This window comes from Pan troglodytes, chromosome 16, assembly GCF_028858775.2.
Source record: "Pan troglodytes isolate AG18354 chromosome 16, NHGRI_mPanTro3-v2.0_pri, whole genome shotgun sequence".
In the NCBI taxonomy this organism is placed as follows: domain Eukaryota; kingdom Metazoa; phylum Chordata; class Mammalia; order Primates; family Hominidae; genus Pan; species Pan troglodytes.
Genome location: NC_072414.2, coordinates 42,470,527 through 42,487,693, shown reverse-complemented (window position 1 = coordinate 42,487,693; position 17,167 = coordinate 42,470,527). Strand labels below are relative to the sequence as shown.

Genomic DNA, 17,167 nt, shown 5'->3' with positions numbered 1-17,167 from the left:
TATAGCTAAATGAAACTATTTTGGGAAACCTAACCTATTGGTCAATATTTGTAAACAGAATAGCAAAACTACAACGAAGGAAAAGGGAACAGAATAAGGATTAGAGGATGATATACTAAAGTGCTTGTTATTTTAATACTATAGGAAAACTTCGCTTACATTATTGGCTAAGGGGAAAAAAAGTTTGGAACTTGATTGCTGCAACAAGGCAAGCTCAATATTGCTGAAAATTATGGTCCTCAAAGGGAGATTCCGGGACCACAGGCGGTCTATGAAAAACGTGAGGGTACTCTGGCATGAAACTGTAAAACATAACAATGATTTTATATCTACATTAACACTTAAAATAATCCTCTCTGGTATATTAAGTGAGCACTTGGGAGAAAAACCAACAACATTTTCTCTATTCATTTGTTTTGTTCTCTGTGGTAAATAATAACGGCTGGTATAGCCATCCACAGAAATTTCCAACTCCCTGACACTAACATACTGATAGATTCAGAGTAGAAATTTTGAAATACAGCACATTATTTTAGTTCTAGGAGTTAAGATAAACATACTTGTTTTCCCGATTAACTGCTGGAGTTACTGTTGGCTTCCTCTTCTCTTCCTCTTGAATAGCCTGGGTTATATCTGGGGAGGAGTAGGAGCGCTTCAGTTTGGAAGGTTCCCTATCCCGCTCAGCAGGAATCTGTGGCTTGGCTTTATGAGTTGGAGGGGTGGAAGGAGGTGCAGATGAAGGAGCCATTTCCGGTGGGTACATATGAACAGTGTTGGTGGGTGAATGATAATAACGAAAGGTTCCAGTGATTGGGTCAAGAAACTTAGATGGAAAAGAAAAAAAAAAAAACAGGTCAAAAAACAAAAATAAGCATTATATAAACAAAGAAATCACTCCAAAGTATTCTGCTAAATTTACTTTTGGATTAAAATAATTCGAATAAAATGGTGATAAACTTCAAAAGAAATTTAGGTTTTAAAGTAATACACTATTTCTAAATGATAAATGCCAGAATGCTCATATATTGTAGCCAGCATCTCAGGTTGGGTATTGAGAAATCTCACCCTGTTATAATTAGGGGAATAAGCTATGTTCTCTATAATGGAGAAATGGAGTTGACTCTGCATTACAGAAGATGTAAAATAAACAAATAAAACATTTTTTAGGAACACAGTGGCTATTTTACTGCTAATTCTGACTTTTACCTTGGCCCAGCCTGAAGGCAGTCCTGGTACGATCCTCCCCATTTCTTCACTTCGTGCTCTTGTCAAAGGTTCTCGTTGAGCCTAATTAAAATAAAATTAAAAAAATTAAAAAAAATTTTTTTTTAAATCTGATTTTTCAATTAAATTTTGTCATATAAAAACTTAAGCTACTTGTACCAAAGAATCAAAAAACCTTGCCTTGGCTGCCCTTCATATTTTAAAAAACAGATTCAGAGATGAAAAAAATTATCTTTTTCTCAAAGTACAAATATTACTATACCAAGGTGTAGAGGAGTATGTCTAAGCCTGTAATGATAGCAGGTGGCAAGGTGGAGGTAGATGGCCTTCTGTGGTAGTTCACGGGGAGGAAGACAGTGGATCCAAGCAAATAAGAAAGGCCACATTTTTTTTTTTAATTTTGCATCTCAAGGTATTTTAGTCAAAATTTTTTTTTTAGTTTTCCACAGCAAACGATTACGTAAAATATAAACCTAATGTATTCTTTAGGACTAAGTGTGCCTTTTCTCTATATGCTAAGAGGTGTAAGTAGAGAATAGACGTTATAGTATCCTAGCAAATGAATATTCACAAGAAAGGCTACAAAATTTCATTATCTTGGCTTATTCTAAATCTACCTAAAGTCATCTTGCTCTCCTAACATTTCTTCTTCTATATTCATTCATCCCACAAAATACTGACGAAATGTTATATAAGTAAAAACAAGCCAATATATTGAGGCATCAACCTCAATATAATTGAATGTGATACTTCCACTTCCTTTAAAAAATTAATAGAAAACAAAAACGCCTGATGAACCACCCATTTCTATTTTTATATTCTTCATGTCTTAAGATACATACATTCTAGGCCAGGCAGGGTGGCTCATGCCTGTAATCCAGCACTTTGCGAGGCCAAGGCAGGAGGATCTCTTGAGCCCAGGAGTTTTGAGATCGGCCTGGGCAACACAGACCCCGTCTCTATAAAAAAAATTTTAAAAATTAGCCAGGTTTGGCCGGGCACAGTGGCTCACGCCTGTAATCCCAGCGCTTTGGGAGGCCGAGGCAGGTGGATCACCTGAGGTCAGGAGTTCGAGACCAGCCTGGGCAACATGGTGAAACCCCATCTCTACTAAAAAAAAAAAATCCAAAAATTAGCCAGCCATGGTGGTATGCACCTATAATTCCAGCTACTTGGGAGACTGTGGCAGGAGAATTGCTTGAACCTGGGAGGCGGAGGTTGCAGTGAGCTGAGTTTGTGTCACTGCACTCCCGCCTGGGTGGCAGAGCGAGACTCCATCTCCAAAAAAAAAAAAAAAAAAAGCCAACCTTGATGGCATGCACCTGTGGTCCTAGCTACTCAGGAAGCCGAGGTGGGAGGATCGCTTGAGGCAAGTGGTCAAGGCTTGAGCCCAGGTGGTCAGGTGAGCTATGATCATGCCACTGTACTCCTGCCTGGTGACAAATTCTGTTGAATACAAACATGTAATAAATAGAATATGTGTGCTGGAAAAAAATTCTGTCAAAATGAAGGCAAATGGCACAACTAAATATCCACATGCAAAAAGATGGATTTAAATCCTTACCACACTGTATATAAAAATTAACTTGAAATGGATCATAGATCTAAGCACCAAAACTGAAACCTTAAGAAGAAAACATCTTCATTACTTTATGACTTTGGGTCAGAAAAAATGTTCCTTAGATACAATACCAACAGCACAATCCACATGTGAAAAATATGACAGAATGGACTTCCACAAAAACTTTTGTGCTTCAAGAAACTCCATCAAGAAAATGAAAAGATAAGCCACATATTGGGAGAAAATGTTTGCAAATGTCATTTAAAAAAATTTTAAAGATGGGGTTTCACTACATTGCCGAGGCTGTTCTTGAACCCTTGGCACAAATGATTCTCTTGCCTCACTCTCACAAGTAGCTGGGTCTGCAGGCTTGTGCCACCACACCTAGGCTTATACTTATACTGATTATGACCTTAGGGATTTTAAAAACACTGCCCTCAAGCATTTAGCACAGTGCTAGAGACATAGTAGTTGCTCAGCAAATACAGTAAGTTTTATTGAGCCTTCTTAATGCGTGAGAATTACTTTAAAATGCTATTTCATCAATACTTAGTTGTCTGTGGCATTTTACACAGAATGAGTGTAGAGTGGATCATACAGTATGAGATTTAAGACAGCCAGAAGATATATTGAGTACCCTTGCTTCCTGAAGGGCAGAGATGGGGCAAGATGGTGGGTGGCCAACAAAGACAACTTTTGTTTTCCTTTCAATGTTGCCAAAGACCTTGGCTGTAGCTGGTGTGAAGCCCTGCTTAGAATGTCAGGACCAGTGGGAGTAACTGCAAACCTCAATTTTCACTTTCTATTTTTTAGTCTTCACTTTGTGGTTCCAGTCATCTAATCCCTACTCTTTCTCTTTAAAAGGAACAGAAGGATGTCAGAAGAAGAGAAGGCATGTGTCTCTCTCTCTCTCTCTTCATTTTCTCTTATTGTTAACTCATTTTCAGCTCCTTTGGGTTTCACTTTTGGAGCACTGCTGTTTGACTAAGGCTTAAGTTCTTAATTTTTGTAAGGCTTACACATCTTAAGAAATTTTATTTTTCGTTCTTAGAAGAACTTTAATAAAACGTGTTTTTTTCTGTTTTTATTTTTCCATAGGTTATTGGGGTACAGGTGATATTTGGTTACATTAGTAAGTTTTTTTTTTTTCCCAGATGGAGTCTTGCTCTGTTGCCCAGGCTGGAGTGCAGTAGCGTGATCTAGGCTCACTGCAACCTCTGCCTCCTGGGTTCAAGTGGTTCTCCTGCCTCAGCCTCCCAAGTAGCTGGGACTACCGGCACACGCCACCACACCCGGCTACTTTTTGTTGAGACAGAACTTCATCATGTTGGCCAGGCTGGTCTCGAACTCCTGAACTCAAATGATCCTCCCACCTCAGCCTCCCAAAGTGTTGGGATTACAGGTGTGAACCACCGCACCCGGCCATTAGTAAGTTCTTTAGTGGTGATTTGTGAGATTTTAGTGCACCCATCACCTGAGCAGTATACACTGCACCCTATTTGTAGTCTTTTATCTCTTGCCCCCAAGTCCCCAAAGTCCATTGTATCATTCTTACACAACATGGTTTTAATGGGTTATGTGTTATGTTTAGTTAATCTTAGATCTAAACAAATAAATTATATACATTATTTGACTTCTGTAGTTAATGAACTTTTTTTGTATAAATATCAATGGGTTTGTTGTTGCTGTGGCTCTTTAACTGTTGCAGTCAAAAATAAGAAAACTGTGAATTCAGTCAGTCATTCTAGCCTTAATATATTTTATGTCATTTTTTCCCCTTTTGTTTGAGACAGGGTCTCACTCTTGTTGCCCAGGCTGGAATGCAGTAGCATGATCACGGCTCACTGTATCCTTGACCTTCCCAGGATCAGGTGATCCTCCCACCTCAGCCTCTCAACTAGCTGGGACTACAGGCAGGCGCCACCAAACCCAGCTAATTTTTTAATATTTTTTTCTAGAGACAGGGTTTTGCCATGTTGCCCAGGCTGGTCTTGAACTCCTGGGGCTCAAGCGATCCACCTGCCTCAGCCTCCCAAAGTGCTGGAATTACAGGCAGGAGCAACCATACCCTTTTCCCCCCACTTTCTGTGGAGAAATGGGGTCTTGCTATGTTGCCAAGGCTGGTCTCAGATTTTTTTAATGGCAAAATACAGCAGAATGACTTAACAAAAATTTAACATGTTAAATTCACATAGATTTAGATTGGATATGGAGTCAGTCCTCTGTATTCATCGGTTCTGCATCTGTGAATTCAACCATCCACAGATTGAAAATACTTGAAAAAAATAACCCTGGGTGTACTGAACATGTGCAGGCTTTTATTATTCCCTAAACAATACAGGATAACATCTACTTTCATAGCATTTACATTGTGTTAGGTATGTAATCTAGAGATGATTTAAAGTATATAGGAGGATGTGTATAGGTTATATGCAAACACTATACCATTTTATCTAAGGGACTTGAGCATCCTCAGATTTTGGTATGAGAGGGAGGTAGTGGAACCAGTCATCTACAGATACCAAGGGAAGACTGTATATATATCCCAGAGAAGGCAGATCTATGGAGACAGAGTAGACTCAGTGTTGCCTGGGCTTTAGGGTAGACTAAATTGGGCATGGGGTCATTTTGGTGTGATGGCAATGTTCTAAAATTGGATTGTATTAATGGTTTCACAACACTAAATTACTAAAAAAAAAAAAAAAAAAAAATCACTAAACTGCATGCTAAAAATGGGTGAATTGTATGGTATGCAAATTGTATCTCAAGCTCTGAAGGAAAAACAAAGGCAAAGATGCCTTTTTTTTTTTTTTTTTTTTTTTTGAGATGGAGTCTCACTCTGTTGCCCAGGCTGGAGTGCAGTGGCCCGATCTCGACTCACTGCAAGCTCCGCCTCCCTGGTTCATGCCATTCTCCTGCCTCAGCCTCCCGAGTAGCTGGGACTACAGGTGCCTGCCACCACGCCCGGCTAATTTTTTTTTTTGTATTTTTAGTAGAGACGGCGTTTCACCATGTTAGCCAGGATGATCTCAATCTCCTGACCTCGTGATCTGCCTGCCTGGGATTACAAGCATGAGCCACCGCGCCCGGCAAAGATGTCTTATACAAAGCCTATGTATTTAAAAAATTGTGATGAAATACACATAACATAAAATTTACCATCTTAACCATTTTTAGGTGCACTGGTTAGTGATATTAAGTATATTACTGTGCCAACAATCTCCAGAACTCTTTTCATCTTGTAAAACTGAAACTCTGTACCTACTGAACAATAACTCCCCATTTCCCCTTTCTCCAGCTCTGACAACCACCATTCTACTTTCTGTCTCTATACATTTGCCTAATTTACAAACCTCATAGAAATGGAATCATTCAGTATTTATCCTGAAACTGGCTTATTTCACTTACCAAATGACCTCAAGGTTCATCCATGTTGTAACGTGTCAGAATTTCTTTCCTTTTTAAGGCTGAATAATATTCCATTACATGTACATACCATATTTGTTTATGCATTCACCTGCTGATGGACATTTGGGTTGCTTCCATTTTTTGGCTATTATGAATAATACTCTAAGAACATGGGTGTACAAATACTTCTTGTTTGCAATTCTTTTGGGTATATACCCTGAAGTAGAATTGCTGGATCATATGGTAAGGCCTAAACATTTTTTACTTTCATAAAATAAATAGAATACGCTGTCACACTTTAAACAGGAAGACAAACTATTTCCTTTAGCATATAAATGGATTGATCATGCAAAAACAAGCAAAACACCAGCTACCAAAGATGGCAACGATCCCCTTACACTGTAGATCTCATGAAAAAAGATAGCAGTGTGGTAAGATAATCACATAGTTATAATCCATGTTTGGTTTTTTTTTCCAGTTTTTTCCTGCAATAAACTACTTACTTTATTTCTTTCGGTATCGTCTGTATCCTCTCTAAAAGTTCCTGTCCTTAGAATTCCACTTTCTGGTTGTCCTTTAATCTTAAATGGCTGTAAAATTATTAAAATTACAGAAGTGAAAGAAAACTTTAATTCTCCTCCCAACATAAAGCTACTAGCTAACACAACCGAATCTATGAGAATGAAAATGTAAAAGGAGAAAAAAAAGGCCTCTGAAAATTTTATTATATTTTACTGTCACATTCAAAATACTTAAAAAACTAAAGAACTCTGATGAATCAGTGAAGAAAAAAAAAAGATGAAAATCAAAGTGGACTGTGAAGCACTGGTTCACACTACATGGCCAAGTATAAAATGCTGATCATTAATGTATATTCACCATGACCTAATTTGAACATTATTCTTTTATTTAAATACTATTACGATTTTGGTTATCTTGAAAGGAGTTGTGCTTCAAAAAATTTGAAGTATTCAAGAGAAAGAAGAAATTAAGATACAGACCAATAGTAAAAAATGCAAAAATCTATATTCATATCTTCTTATAACATCACAGATTCTTTTTTTTTTTTGGAGACCGAGTTTCGCTCTGTCACCCAGGCTGGAGTGCAGTGGCACGATCTTGGCTCACTGCAACCTCTGCCTCATGGGTTCAAGTGATTCTCCTGCTTCAGCCTCCCGAGTAGCTGGGACTACAGGCGCCCGCCACCACACCTTGCTAATTTTTTGTATTTTTAGTGGAGACAGGGTTTTACCGTGTTAGCCAGGATCATCTTGATCTCCTGACCAAGTGATCTGCTTGTCTAGGCCTCCCAAACTGCTGGGATTATAGGCGTGGGCCAATGCGCCCGGCCTGTAGATTCTTTTTAAAAACTCATTTTTGTTTTATATCTTATTTTAAAATAACTCTACTAAAAACTTTTTAAAATTAGTGATAATTTTAACAAAATTTATTCTAGAATAAATTACATATTTCTCCTACTTTTAAAAGGAGCACACAAGGAATGCAATCTTAGATGTGTAGGAATATTTGGCACCTATATACTAACTGACTCCACAAATATGAATGATTTAAGTTCTAAAGACTGCATGCCTCTAGTATAGCAAGATGGAAAAGAAGTGGCCTTGGAATCTCACTGTCTATGTGATCTTAGGCAAATACTTAACCTCTAAACTTCAGTTTCACTTGTAAATTAAATACCTTATGGGGTTATCATTAGGGGTAAATAAGACAATGCAGTGAAAATACTTGGCATATAGTAGCTACTCAATGAATAATACTTAAATTGTATCTTGGAGTGCACATGTTTTGCTCCTCCTGTGAATAAAATTAGAGAGTTTTAGTACATGGGCTTCATATCCCCAATGTGGGGTGTTTAGAAGGTTTTTGGATGGAAGCTATCTTTTTTAATAGCAGAGGTTACCAGATAAGTGTTCCCTGGATAAGAGCAGCTTGACTATGAATTAATTTTGGTAACATGCCTGAATTGTGTTTGAGAAGTATAGAAATTGACATTCTGTAAAGATGGTATCCCGCCTTCCATTAGAAGTCATTTCCACACTATTAAAAATGTTTTTTCCATTTATACATATGTAAAAAGGACTATAACTGTTCTTGGTATTATAAACATATACTTGGTGTTCAAAAGGAAAAGGCATTGTTAATGACATAATGAAGAAAAAAAGAAAAGCATAGCATTATTAGAGATTGAAAAAGAATAACAAAAAAAGTCCCCTAAAATTACGGCTATCAATTTTGGGTGTGTAGCCAAGGGCAAAATTAATTGGGTTATTTGCCAATATTATTTGAATAGATAAAGCAAGAAACAAAATGACACCGATCTGACCAAAAAATCACTAGATGCAAAGATAAATGTTAGGCCATTTAGATGTCACTGATTTTGGATATATTCTAAACAGATATAAATTCTATCATACAAATATTAGCATCTAGTTTCCCCATACTGAGAAGGAGATTATATTTCACTCTAGTCTTTCCATGATCATACATCAAACATAAAAATGAAGAATGTAGCTATTTATCTCAATTATTTGAAATATATTGCATTTTATAGATGTAATATACAAAAAGCAATTTCATTCCCAACCGATCATTTCATAAATGTATGGCACTGGCCTCAAAGGAGAATAGATGAGCAAATGTGGATAGATCAGTACATTCTATCACCCCTGAAAAGACTATTTGAAATGCCTGCCCTTTTATGGAATGCCACTGGTGTTTTCACATTTTCATATACATTTTCTTTCACTTCGTTGGCAATTTGTACTGTTTCTGCTTACCTTGCCTGAACCTGAATCCCCTGTCACAGATGTATGGGGCACATCTCCTGTTGACTTTTTCTGTATTTCTGGGGTTGGACACCTTTTCCCCCTATCTTCTACAGATTTCTTGGCATCAGAAGTTTCATGTTCACTTTTACTTTGTCTTTTTACTCCTGTTATTTCTTTGCCCCTCTTTGCTGAGGTTTCTTTATCTTCTTTCTTGGCCTGTTCACTTTCTTTCTTCTCCATTTCTTCTCTTGCTTTTTGTTGCTTCTCTGTAATTTCATTTTCTTCAGCTTCTTGTTTCTTTTTGGCTTTTTGTTCTTGTTCTTCCTTCCTCAGTTTCTCTTTCTGTTCCTCTTGCTGCCTTTCCCGAAGTTCTTTTTGTTGTTTGTTTTTTTCCATTAGAAGAGCAGTTTCTGCATGAATACGAGCCTTTTCTTCATCTGTTAACATGAGAGTTGGAGAAAAAACTACTGGCTTGGTGGAACGATCAGGAATAACTTTTCCACTCTGAGGAGATTGTTGCTCATGGTTTGTACTTTCAGATTTTATTCTATGCTCTTCAGGCAATTTGACTGCTGGTTTTTTAGTACGATCAATCTAGAGCAACAAAACCAGAGCAAAACATTTTTGTCAAAAATCAGGAAATAACCTCAGTTCTTGAGATCAAGTTGTGATAAAAGAAGTGTCACTTTGTGGAGACAACATCTATCAGCACATCTATTTGTTAATTACTCAGTGTCAAGATTTCTCATAAAACAGAACTTGAATGGTAGATATTCAAACATCACTGGAACTTACATCCTCTTGATTCAACACTTTCAATTCTTCCTGAGTGTTTTGTATACAAAAGAGTTAAAAATGTCTTTATTCTAAAACATAAAACCTAGACCTGGGCATACTTAGACTTAAGTTCCACTTCCAGGTATCCAAATGCCTACCCAATATTTCCATCTGAGTGTCAACACATGTATCTCAAACCCCATATAGCCAAAACGGATTCACGATTCCCCCCACCCCGACAAACATGGTCCTAATCTCATGGATATAACCACTCTCACTCTCCCAATAGTTGCACAAATCAAAAACCTGAGTCCCATGATATGTTCTTCCCATATCCTTCTGCACGCTGTTAATTTTCCTCCTATATCTGTCCCTACATCTCTTCTACCACAGGCTAAGACCATGCCAACCTCCTATCTCACCAGGACTACAGCATAGCTTTCAACTAGTTGCCCATCTCTTCTCTTGCCCCCGCCCCCCAATCTGTTTCTCCACATTATAGCCAGAGGACTCAATTTAAAACAAATTTGATTTGCTACCCACTATGCTCTCAGTACACCTAAAATCTTTACCATAGCCTGTAATGCCCTGTATGGTCTTACATCTGCCTACCTCTCCAGTCATATGGCTGTGTATACCAGCTATACTTGCCTTAAAAAAAAAATTATTCCAAGATGCCATGCTCCTTCCCAACTTAGGTCTGTCAGCTGTTCATCTAGATAATGCCCACATTAGGTCTTGGCTTACACATCTCTCCCTCTGAAGAGTTCCCTGGTTCCTAGAACTAGCCAAGTCCCCTGATACATGCTCTTATAATACTTTATTCTTCTCTATCGGAATTCTGATCAAATAACTATAATTACTTATTTAAAATTTTTCTTCCCTCCTAGAATATAAGCTCTAAAAGGATAAAGACTGTGCCTAGCACAGTTAGTAACTATGTTACTGAGGGAACAAATGCAATCTTCCCTAAAAACTTTTACATGAGGTAAAATACTAACTAGTTTCCTTCAAGTTGTGTAATAAACTACCTAAGTTCCTGATTTAATGAGTTAAATGTTTATTACCTCAATTTAACAGCATATTAACACTAGAGAAGTGACCCTAACATCATTTCTTGAGAATACTGTGTACTGAAAGAAAAATAAAAACTTATAAGAACATGTGCCAATAACAATCTACATAGTGTTCTTACAAAACAAATTTATGTTTTTCTACTAGAAAATAAAAGAAGTTGCCAGGCGCAGTGACTCACGCCTGTAATACCAGCACTTTGGGAGGCCGAGCCGGATAGATCACTTGAGGCCAGGAGTTCGAGACCAGCCTGGGCAACATGGCAAAACCCCATCTCTACAAAAAAAATACAAAAATTAGCCGGGCGTGGTGGCATGTGCCTATAATCCCAGCTACTCAGGAGGCTGAGGTGGGAGGATTGCTTGAACCCAGGAAGTCGAGGCTGCAGTGAGCTGTGATCGCGCCACTGCACTCCAGCCTGGGTGAGAGAGTGAGACCGTTTTCAAAAAAAAAAAAAGAAAAGAAAAAGAAAACGAGGTTAGTGTAGAAAAAATATTTTTTTTCCTGTTCACTTCTCTTTCTGCCTCTTAAAAAAAATCCTTTGTCTTTTTTTCTGCATGTATTTGAGAATAAAGTAGGAAGAACCACTATGGGGATGAGGTTAACAATAAGAGGTGGAACAGAAACAAAAATAAATGTTGTTTCCATTTACATTTTGGTGGCTTGATCTATTTTTCCCTAATTTTAAAAGTATAGTTATGATCATGTTACTCTCAAGTTTAAAATTCTTTAATGGTTCCTTGTGCCTACAGGACAAAATTCAAATTTGATCCAAGTCTCTCTTGATGACTCTTGTCCATCCTTCTAATCTTATCTACTATCATAACTTCCTCTCTCCAACAGAGACTAGCGCCCACATATGCCAAAACTGTTCACTGGCCCCAGAGCATGCCCTATGCCTTTGGTCATACAATTTTCTACTTGTTTCTTCTATCCTCCAATCCTATTCTTAAAGCCCAGATAAAATACTGTCTCCTCCATGAAGACGTCCTTGATCTTCTCAGCTAGAGTATTCTCCTTGCTCTGTGCTCCAGTGCCTTGTAGAGCAATTATGATATTCTGCCTTATGCTGTGGCTGATTTTATACAGATCTCTCCTTCTAAACATCAGAAGAACCCATCTCTTGTATATACAAACTTTCATGCTGTCTTATTTTTATTTTTATTTTTTTTTGAGACAGAGTCTCACTCTCACCCAGGCTGGAGTGCAGTGGCCTGATCTCGGCTCACTACAACTCTGCTTCCTGGGTTCATGTGATTCTCCTGCCTCAGCCTCCTGAGTAGCTGGGACTGCAGGCACGCACCACCACGCCTGGCTAATTTTGGTATTTTCAGTAGAGATGGGGTTTCACCATGTTGACCAGGCTGGTCTGGAACTCCTGACCTCAGGTGACCCACCTGCCTCCGCCTCCTAAAGTGTTGGGATTACAGGCACGAGCCATGGCACCCAGCCCTCATGCTGTTTTTTATATAGAAGATCTTCAAAATATGTCTGAAAATTGTACGTATCTCATAAAGTTATGTTGGGACACAAAAGGATTAGCGTTTAAATAGATTAAGTTGAAAGGAAATGCAATAACATAAGTTCTTTTTAGACTTTCCTAAATTCACCCTTTAAGAAAGGTTGTTTAATCACATCTATTTAGTCTGCAATTTATTCTGCAATACTAAAAGACCTTTAAAAAATGAAGAAATGAACCACTTCAGTTTATAACAAAAAATTACCAGATTTTCTATTCAATACCTGCTCCACAAATCAAACGTCATCCACTTTAAATGTGAAATACTGTTTTAAATATATCTGGGGAAAAAATTAAAAATGAATGCTAAAAAATGTTATTGGGAAATGCATGGAGGGGGAACATTAGTTAACCTTTCTTTAAATAAAGCCAAATGAAGGATATAAAAACTAAAATTTTTTATTTGTAATGTCTTGGTTATTTAAAAACTTTTACATGATTATTGTTAAACATGCCTGTTATTTGCGTGTCAAATTCTAAGGAAATGAAACTAAAGCATTGTTTTAAAACCAAAATACTGACATCACATACCTATCATATGTAAGCCAAGCTATTTATGAAAATACTATGGGTCAAATTATAATACAAAAAATCCCAAAAGGGCTATTCTAATTCACTGTGATAATGCAATCTTTCATTGGCATTGTTTGTAGCAAATGGATCGCCAACTGGCTTGGAAACCCCTTATCTACTCTAATATAGGCGTGGCGGTAATGCTGAATTATGATGAAAAATTTTTAAACAAAAAATTTATCAAAACATACAGATTGTTCTCATTGATACTTTTTTCTAAGATGTTAAAGGTTATATATTAAACTTCGTTTCTATACTATGTATTTAATTCTTTTTTTTTTTTTTTTTTGAGACAGAGTCTTGCTGTCACCCAGGCTGGGGTGCAGTGGTGCAATCTCGACTCACTGCAACCTCCGCTTCCTGGGTTCAGACAATTCTCATGCCTCAGCCTCCCAAACAGCTGGATTTATAGGTACCCACCACCATGCCCAGCTAATTTTTGTATTATTAGTAGAGAGGGGGGTTTCACCATGTTGGCCAGGTTGGTCTCAAACTCCTGACCTCAGGTGATCTGCCCCTCTCAGCCTCCCAAAGTGCTGGGATTACAGGCGTGAGGCACTGTGCCCAGCTATACTATATATTTAATATTAAAACAAAAGCGAGAATAATGTTAAAATCAAGAACATACCTGTGGAACATTCTTTATACTAGGCGCTGGCTGAATTATGGGTGAAACATCAGATTTAGAAGCAGCAACTGGTTCAACTGGAGTTGATATATTCAGTGGTCCCATTCTCTCATTTTGATCACTTATCAATTCTATATTTTCATCTACTTCTATAGATGCAGGTGGCGTCTGGGCAGCAGGTTTAGAAGGAATTGATTCTTCCAATGAGGGATAAGTAAAATCCACTAAAATTCCAAAAATAAAAATGTTTTTTAGAATAGCAAACCCCATACACAGTACTTACATTTCTCATGCATGTTAATGCAGTAATTAAATGTAAACTAAGTGAAAAAACAATTACAACAGTCTTAAAGAAAATGTGAACTTCCAGGCTTATATTTTTATGCCTGAAAACAAACTGCTCTCTAATAGGACAAATACACACACAACCAAGAATGTTACCAGGAAAACAATTTTAAACCACATTTTACCAAAGCAATTTTAAACAAAAATTTTCACATACATACATGAGATAGACACCTCTTCATTCTGGCGTCGTGGGGGTGGAGTGACCTTAGCATTTGTTGTATACTGGGGATAACAAAGGAGCCAGTTTTCATAGCCTCCCTCTAAAACCAAAGGCTCATTGCGCAGGACAGTTTTACTTTCCCACTATAAATAAGGAAATCATATTTTAAATAGGGCAGCAATCTTTCAACAGCTAAAAACACAACAAACCTAAATTTTAAAGTTGTTCCCTTAAGGACAAAATTTATCTTCTAAATAATGACAAAATGAGAACTGAATTCAAAATTCAACATTAAATGAAACGGTTATATAGGTGAGGTTTTAAAAACCATACAAATAATCAGTGATCTTAGAAGAAAAATTAGAAAATAAATTACTAAATATAAAACAAAAATGACCCATAACCTCACCACCCCAATACCACTTTACATTCTGGAGTTTACTCTTATAGAGAGTTTTCAATAAAACCTTTATGATGTTGCTTTTCTATGAACATCTTTCATCAATATAGAGCTATATCATCATTTGCAATGCTAGGTAATATTCGACTACTGGTTGACTGATTGACAAGGTCTCGCTCTATCACCCAAGTTGGAATGCAACGGCATAATCACGACTCACTGCAGCCTTGACCTCTTGGGCTCTATTGATCCTCCCACCTCAGCCTTCCCAGTAGCTGGGACTACAAGCACGCGCCAACATGGCCAGCTAATTTTTGTACTTTTCGTGAGCTGGGGTTTCGCCATGTTGCCCTGGCTGGTCTCGAATTCCTGGGCTTAAGTGATCGACCTGGCTCAGCCCAAAGTGTTGGGATTTATAGGCGTGAGCCGCTGCACATGGCCTATTCTACTTTATACACAGACCCCAAAACTGAGTCAATTGTTTGAACATTTGGGTTTTTTCCCCATTTAATTATAAGCAATGCTGAAATAAACACAAAAGATCCTTATACATGCACATACCTAGTCACCTCCTTAAGGAAAACTCCCAGAAAGGGAGTTGCTTAAGCTAAGGTACACGAACATTTTAAGGTTTTCAATATATTGCTAATCTTAGAAATGATCACTTAAAAATATATATAAATATATTGGTCGGGCACGGTGGCTCATGCCTGTAATCCCAGCACTTTGGAAGGCCAAGGTGGGAGGATCACCTGAGGTCAGGAGTTCGAGACCAGCCCGACCAACACGGTGAAACCCCGTCTCTACTAAACATACAAAAATTAGCCAGGCGTGGTGGCAGGCGCCTATAATCCCAGCTACTTGGGAGGCTGAGGCAAGAGAATCGCTTGAACCTGAGAGGCGGAGGTTGCAGTGAGCCAAGATAGCGCCACTGCACTCCAGCCTGGGGGATAAGAGTGAGACTTCATCTCGAAAAATAAATAAGTAAATAAATATATATATATATGTGTGTGTATATATATGTGTGTGTATATATATGTATATATATGTATTTCTTTAGGATAATTACCTAGGAGTAGAATTGCTGGTTTAATATGATGCCCAGTTGCCCTTCAGAAAGGCTATACCAATTTATACACTTAACCAACAGGATATGAGAATGCCCATTATACATCTTTATAATTTTTACAAAACTGATGAACATAAAATGGTATCTTGTTTTAATGAGCATTTCTTTATTGGTGAAGTTGGACATTTTTTCATTTATTTACTATGGATTTATATTGTTCTATGACTTAACTATTTAATAATTGTATCCTTTGCCCCTTTTTCTATAGTTATTTGCAATTTTTTTAGTAAACAGTGAATGTACTCTGAATATTAGGGAAAACAGGTCTTTGTCATATATATTACAAACATTTTTCCTGATTTTTACTTTATGTTTTTGTTTTTTAAACATAGTTAAATGTCTTTTGAGATGGAGTTTCGTTCTTTTGCCCAGGCTGGAGTGAAGTGGCGCGATCTCGGCTCATTGCAACCTCTGCCCACTGGGTTCCAGCAATTCTCCTGCCTCAGCCTCCTCAGTACCTGGGATCACAGGCGCCCGCCATCATGCCCGGCAAATTTTTGTAATTTTAGTAGAGATGGGGTTTCACCATGTTGGCCAGGCTGGTCTCCAACTTCTGACCTCAAGTGATCCACCTGCCTCAGCCTCCCAAAGTGCTGGGATCACAGGTGTGAGCCACCGCGGCCAGCCATAAACACAGTCTTCATTTTCCTTTATGACATCTTGATTTGACATCAAGGTACTAAAAAATACCAATGCTTTCTCCTAATAGTTCGCTGTTTCAATCTATACATTTATATCTTCTATTCATTTGAGATGTAGCTTGGTCTAAGAAATAAGGTAGGGATCCATTCTCTTTTATTTACTGGCTGGGCAGTTGTCCCCAAACCATTCATTTCAATCCATCTTTTCCTCATTGATTTATGTCACCTTTATCATACACTAATCATTCACATATCTTAGTTTGAACTTTATGAAACTGCCAAACTGCCATTTGTAGGTCAATGCCAGTTGAATACTGGCAGTTTCATATAATTGTCCCATACTTAGGTATATTTCTGGGTTCCCTATGTCATAGCATGAATTGTTCTAAGGCTTTTAAGACCTACTTTCTGAAGGGCAATCAACTGACCCTCCTACCAGCAGAATGAGTTTTCTTCTCACCACATGCTCACCAGCATTCAGTGCTATCATTGTTAATAATTTAACAAATTGACTGGGTGTGGTGGCTCACACCTGTAATACCAGCACTGTGGGAGGCTGAGGCAGGAGATTGTTTGAGCCCAGGAGTTTTGAGACCAGCCTGGGCAACATAGTGAAATCTCATCTCTACAAAAATAAAATAAAATAAAATTAGCTAGGATGGTGACGCACGCCTCAGCTACTCAGGAGGCTGAGTTGGGAGGACTACCTGAGCACAGGATGTCAAGGCTGCAGTGAGCTGAGAAGGCACCACTGCACTTTGGCCTGGGCAACAGAGTAAGATATGTCTTCAAAAAACAGTAAGTAAAAAATTAGCTGGGCATGATGGTGGGCGCCTGTAATCCCAGCTACTTGGAAAGGATGAGGCAGGAGAATTGCTTGAACCTGGGAGGCAGAGGTTGCAGTGGGCCAAGATTGCACCACTGCACTCCAGCCTG

General features: G+C 38.0%; 1 protein-coding gene across 14 annotated transcripts in view; it reads right to left on the bottom strand.

Moving 5' to 3' along the window:
• Nucleotides 1–17,167, bottom strand: part of USP8 (ubiquitin specific peptidase 8) — a 76,205-nt gene that overhangs the window by 8,653 nt on the left and 50,385 nt on the right. For 8 of the 14 annotated variants that reach the window (XM_016928212.4, XM_063794939.1, XM_016928213.4 and 5 more), the window contains 6 exons: nt 14,060–14,204; nt 13,554–13,777; nt 8,992–9,576; nt 6,697–6,783; nt 1,207–1,287; nt 561–823 (listed from right to left, as the gene is read on the bottom strand). In XM_016928212.4, the coding sequence (XP_016783701.1) occupies nt 561–823; nt 1,207–1,287; nt 6,697–6,783; nt 8,992–9,576; nt 13,554–13,777; nt 14,060–14,204 (1,385 nt within the window). The remainder of the gene's footprint in view (nt 1–560; nt 824–1,206; nt 1,288–6,696; nt 6,784–8,991; nt 9,577–13,553; nt 13,778–14,059; nt 14,205–17,167) is intronic. The other 6 variants (XM_054666940.2, XM_063794940.1, XM_063794934.1 and 3 more) reach the window with 1 other exon arrangement.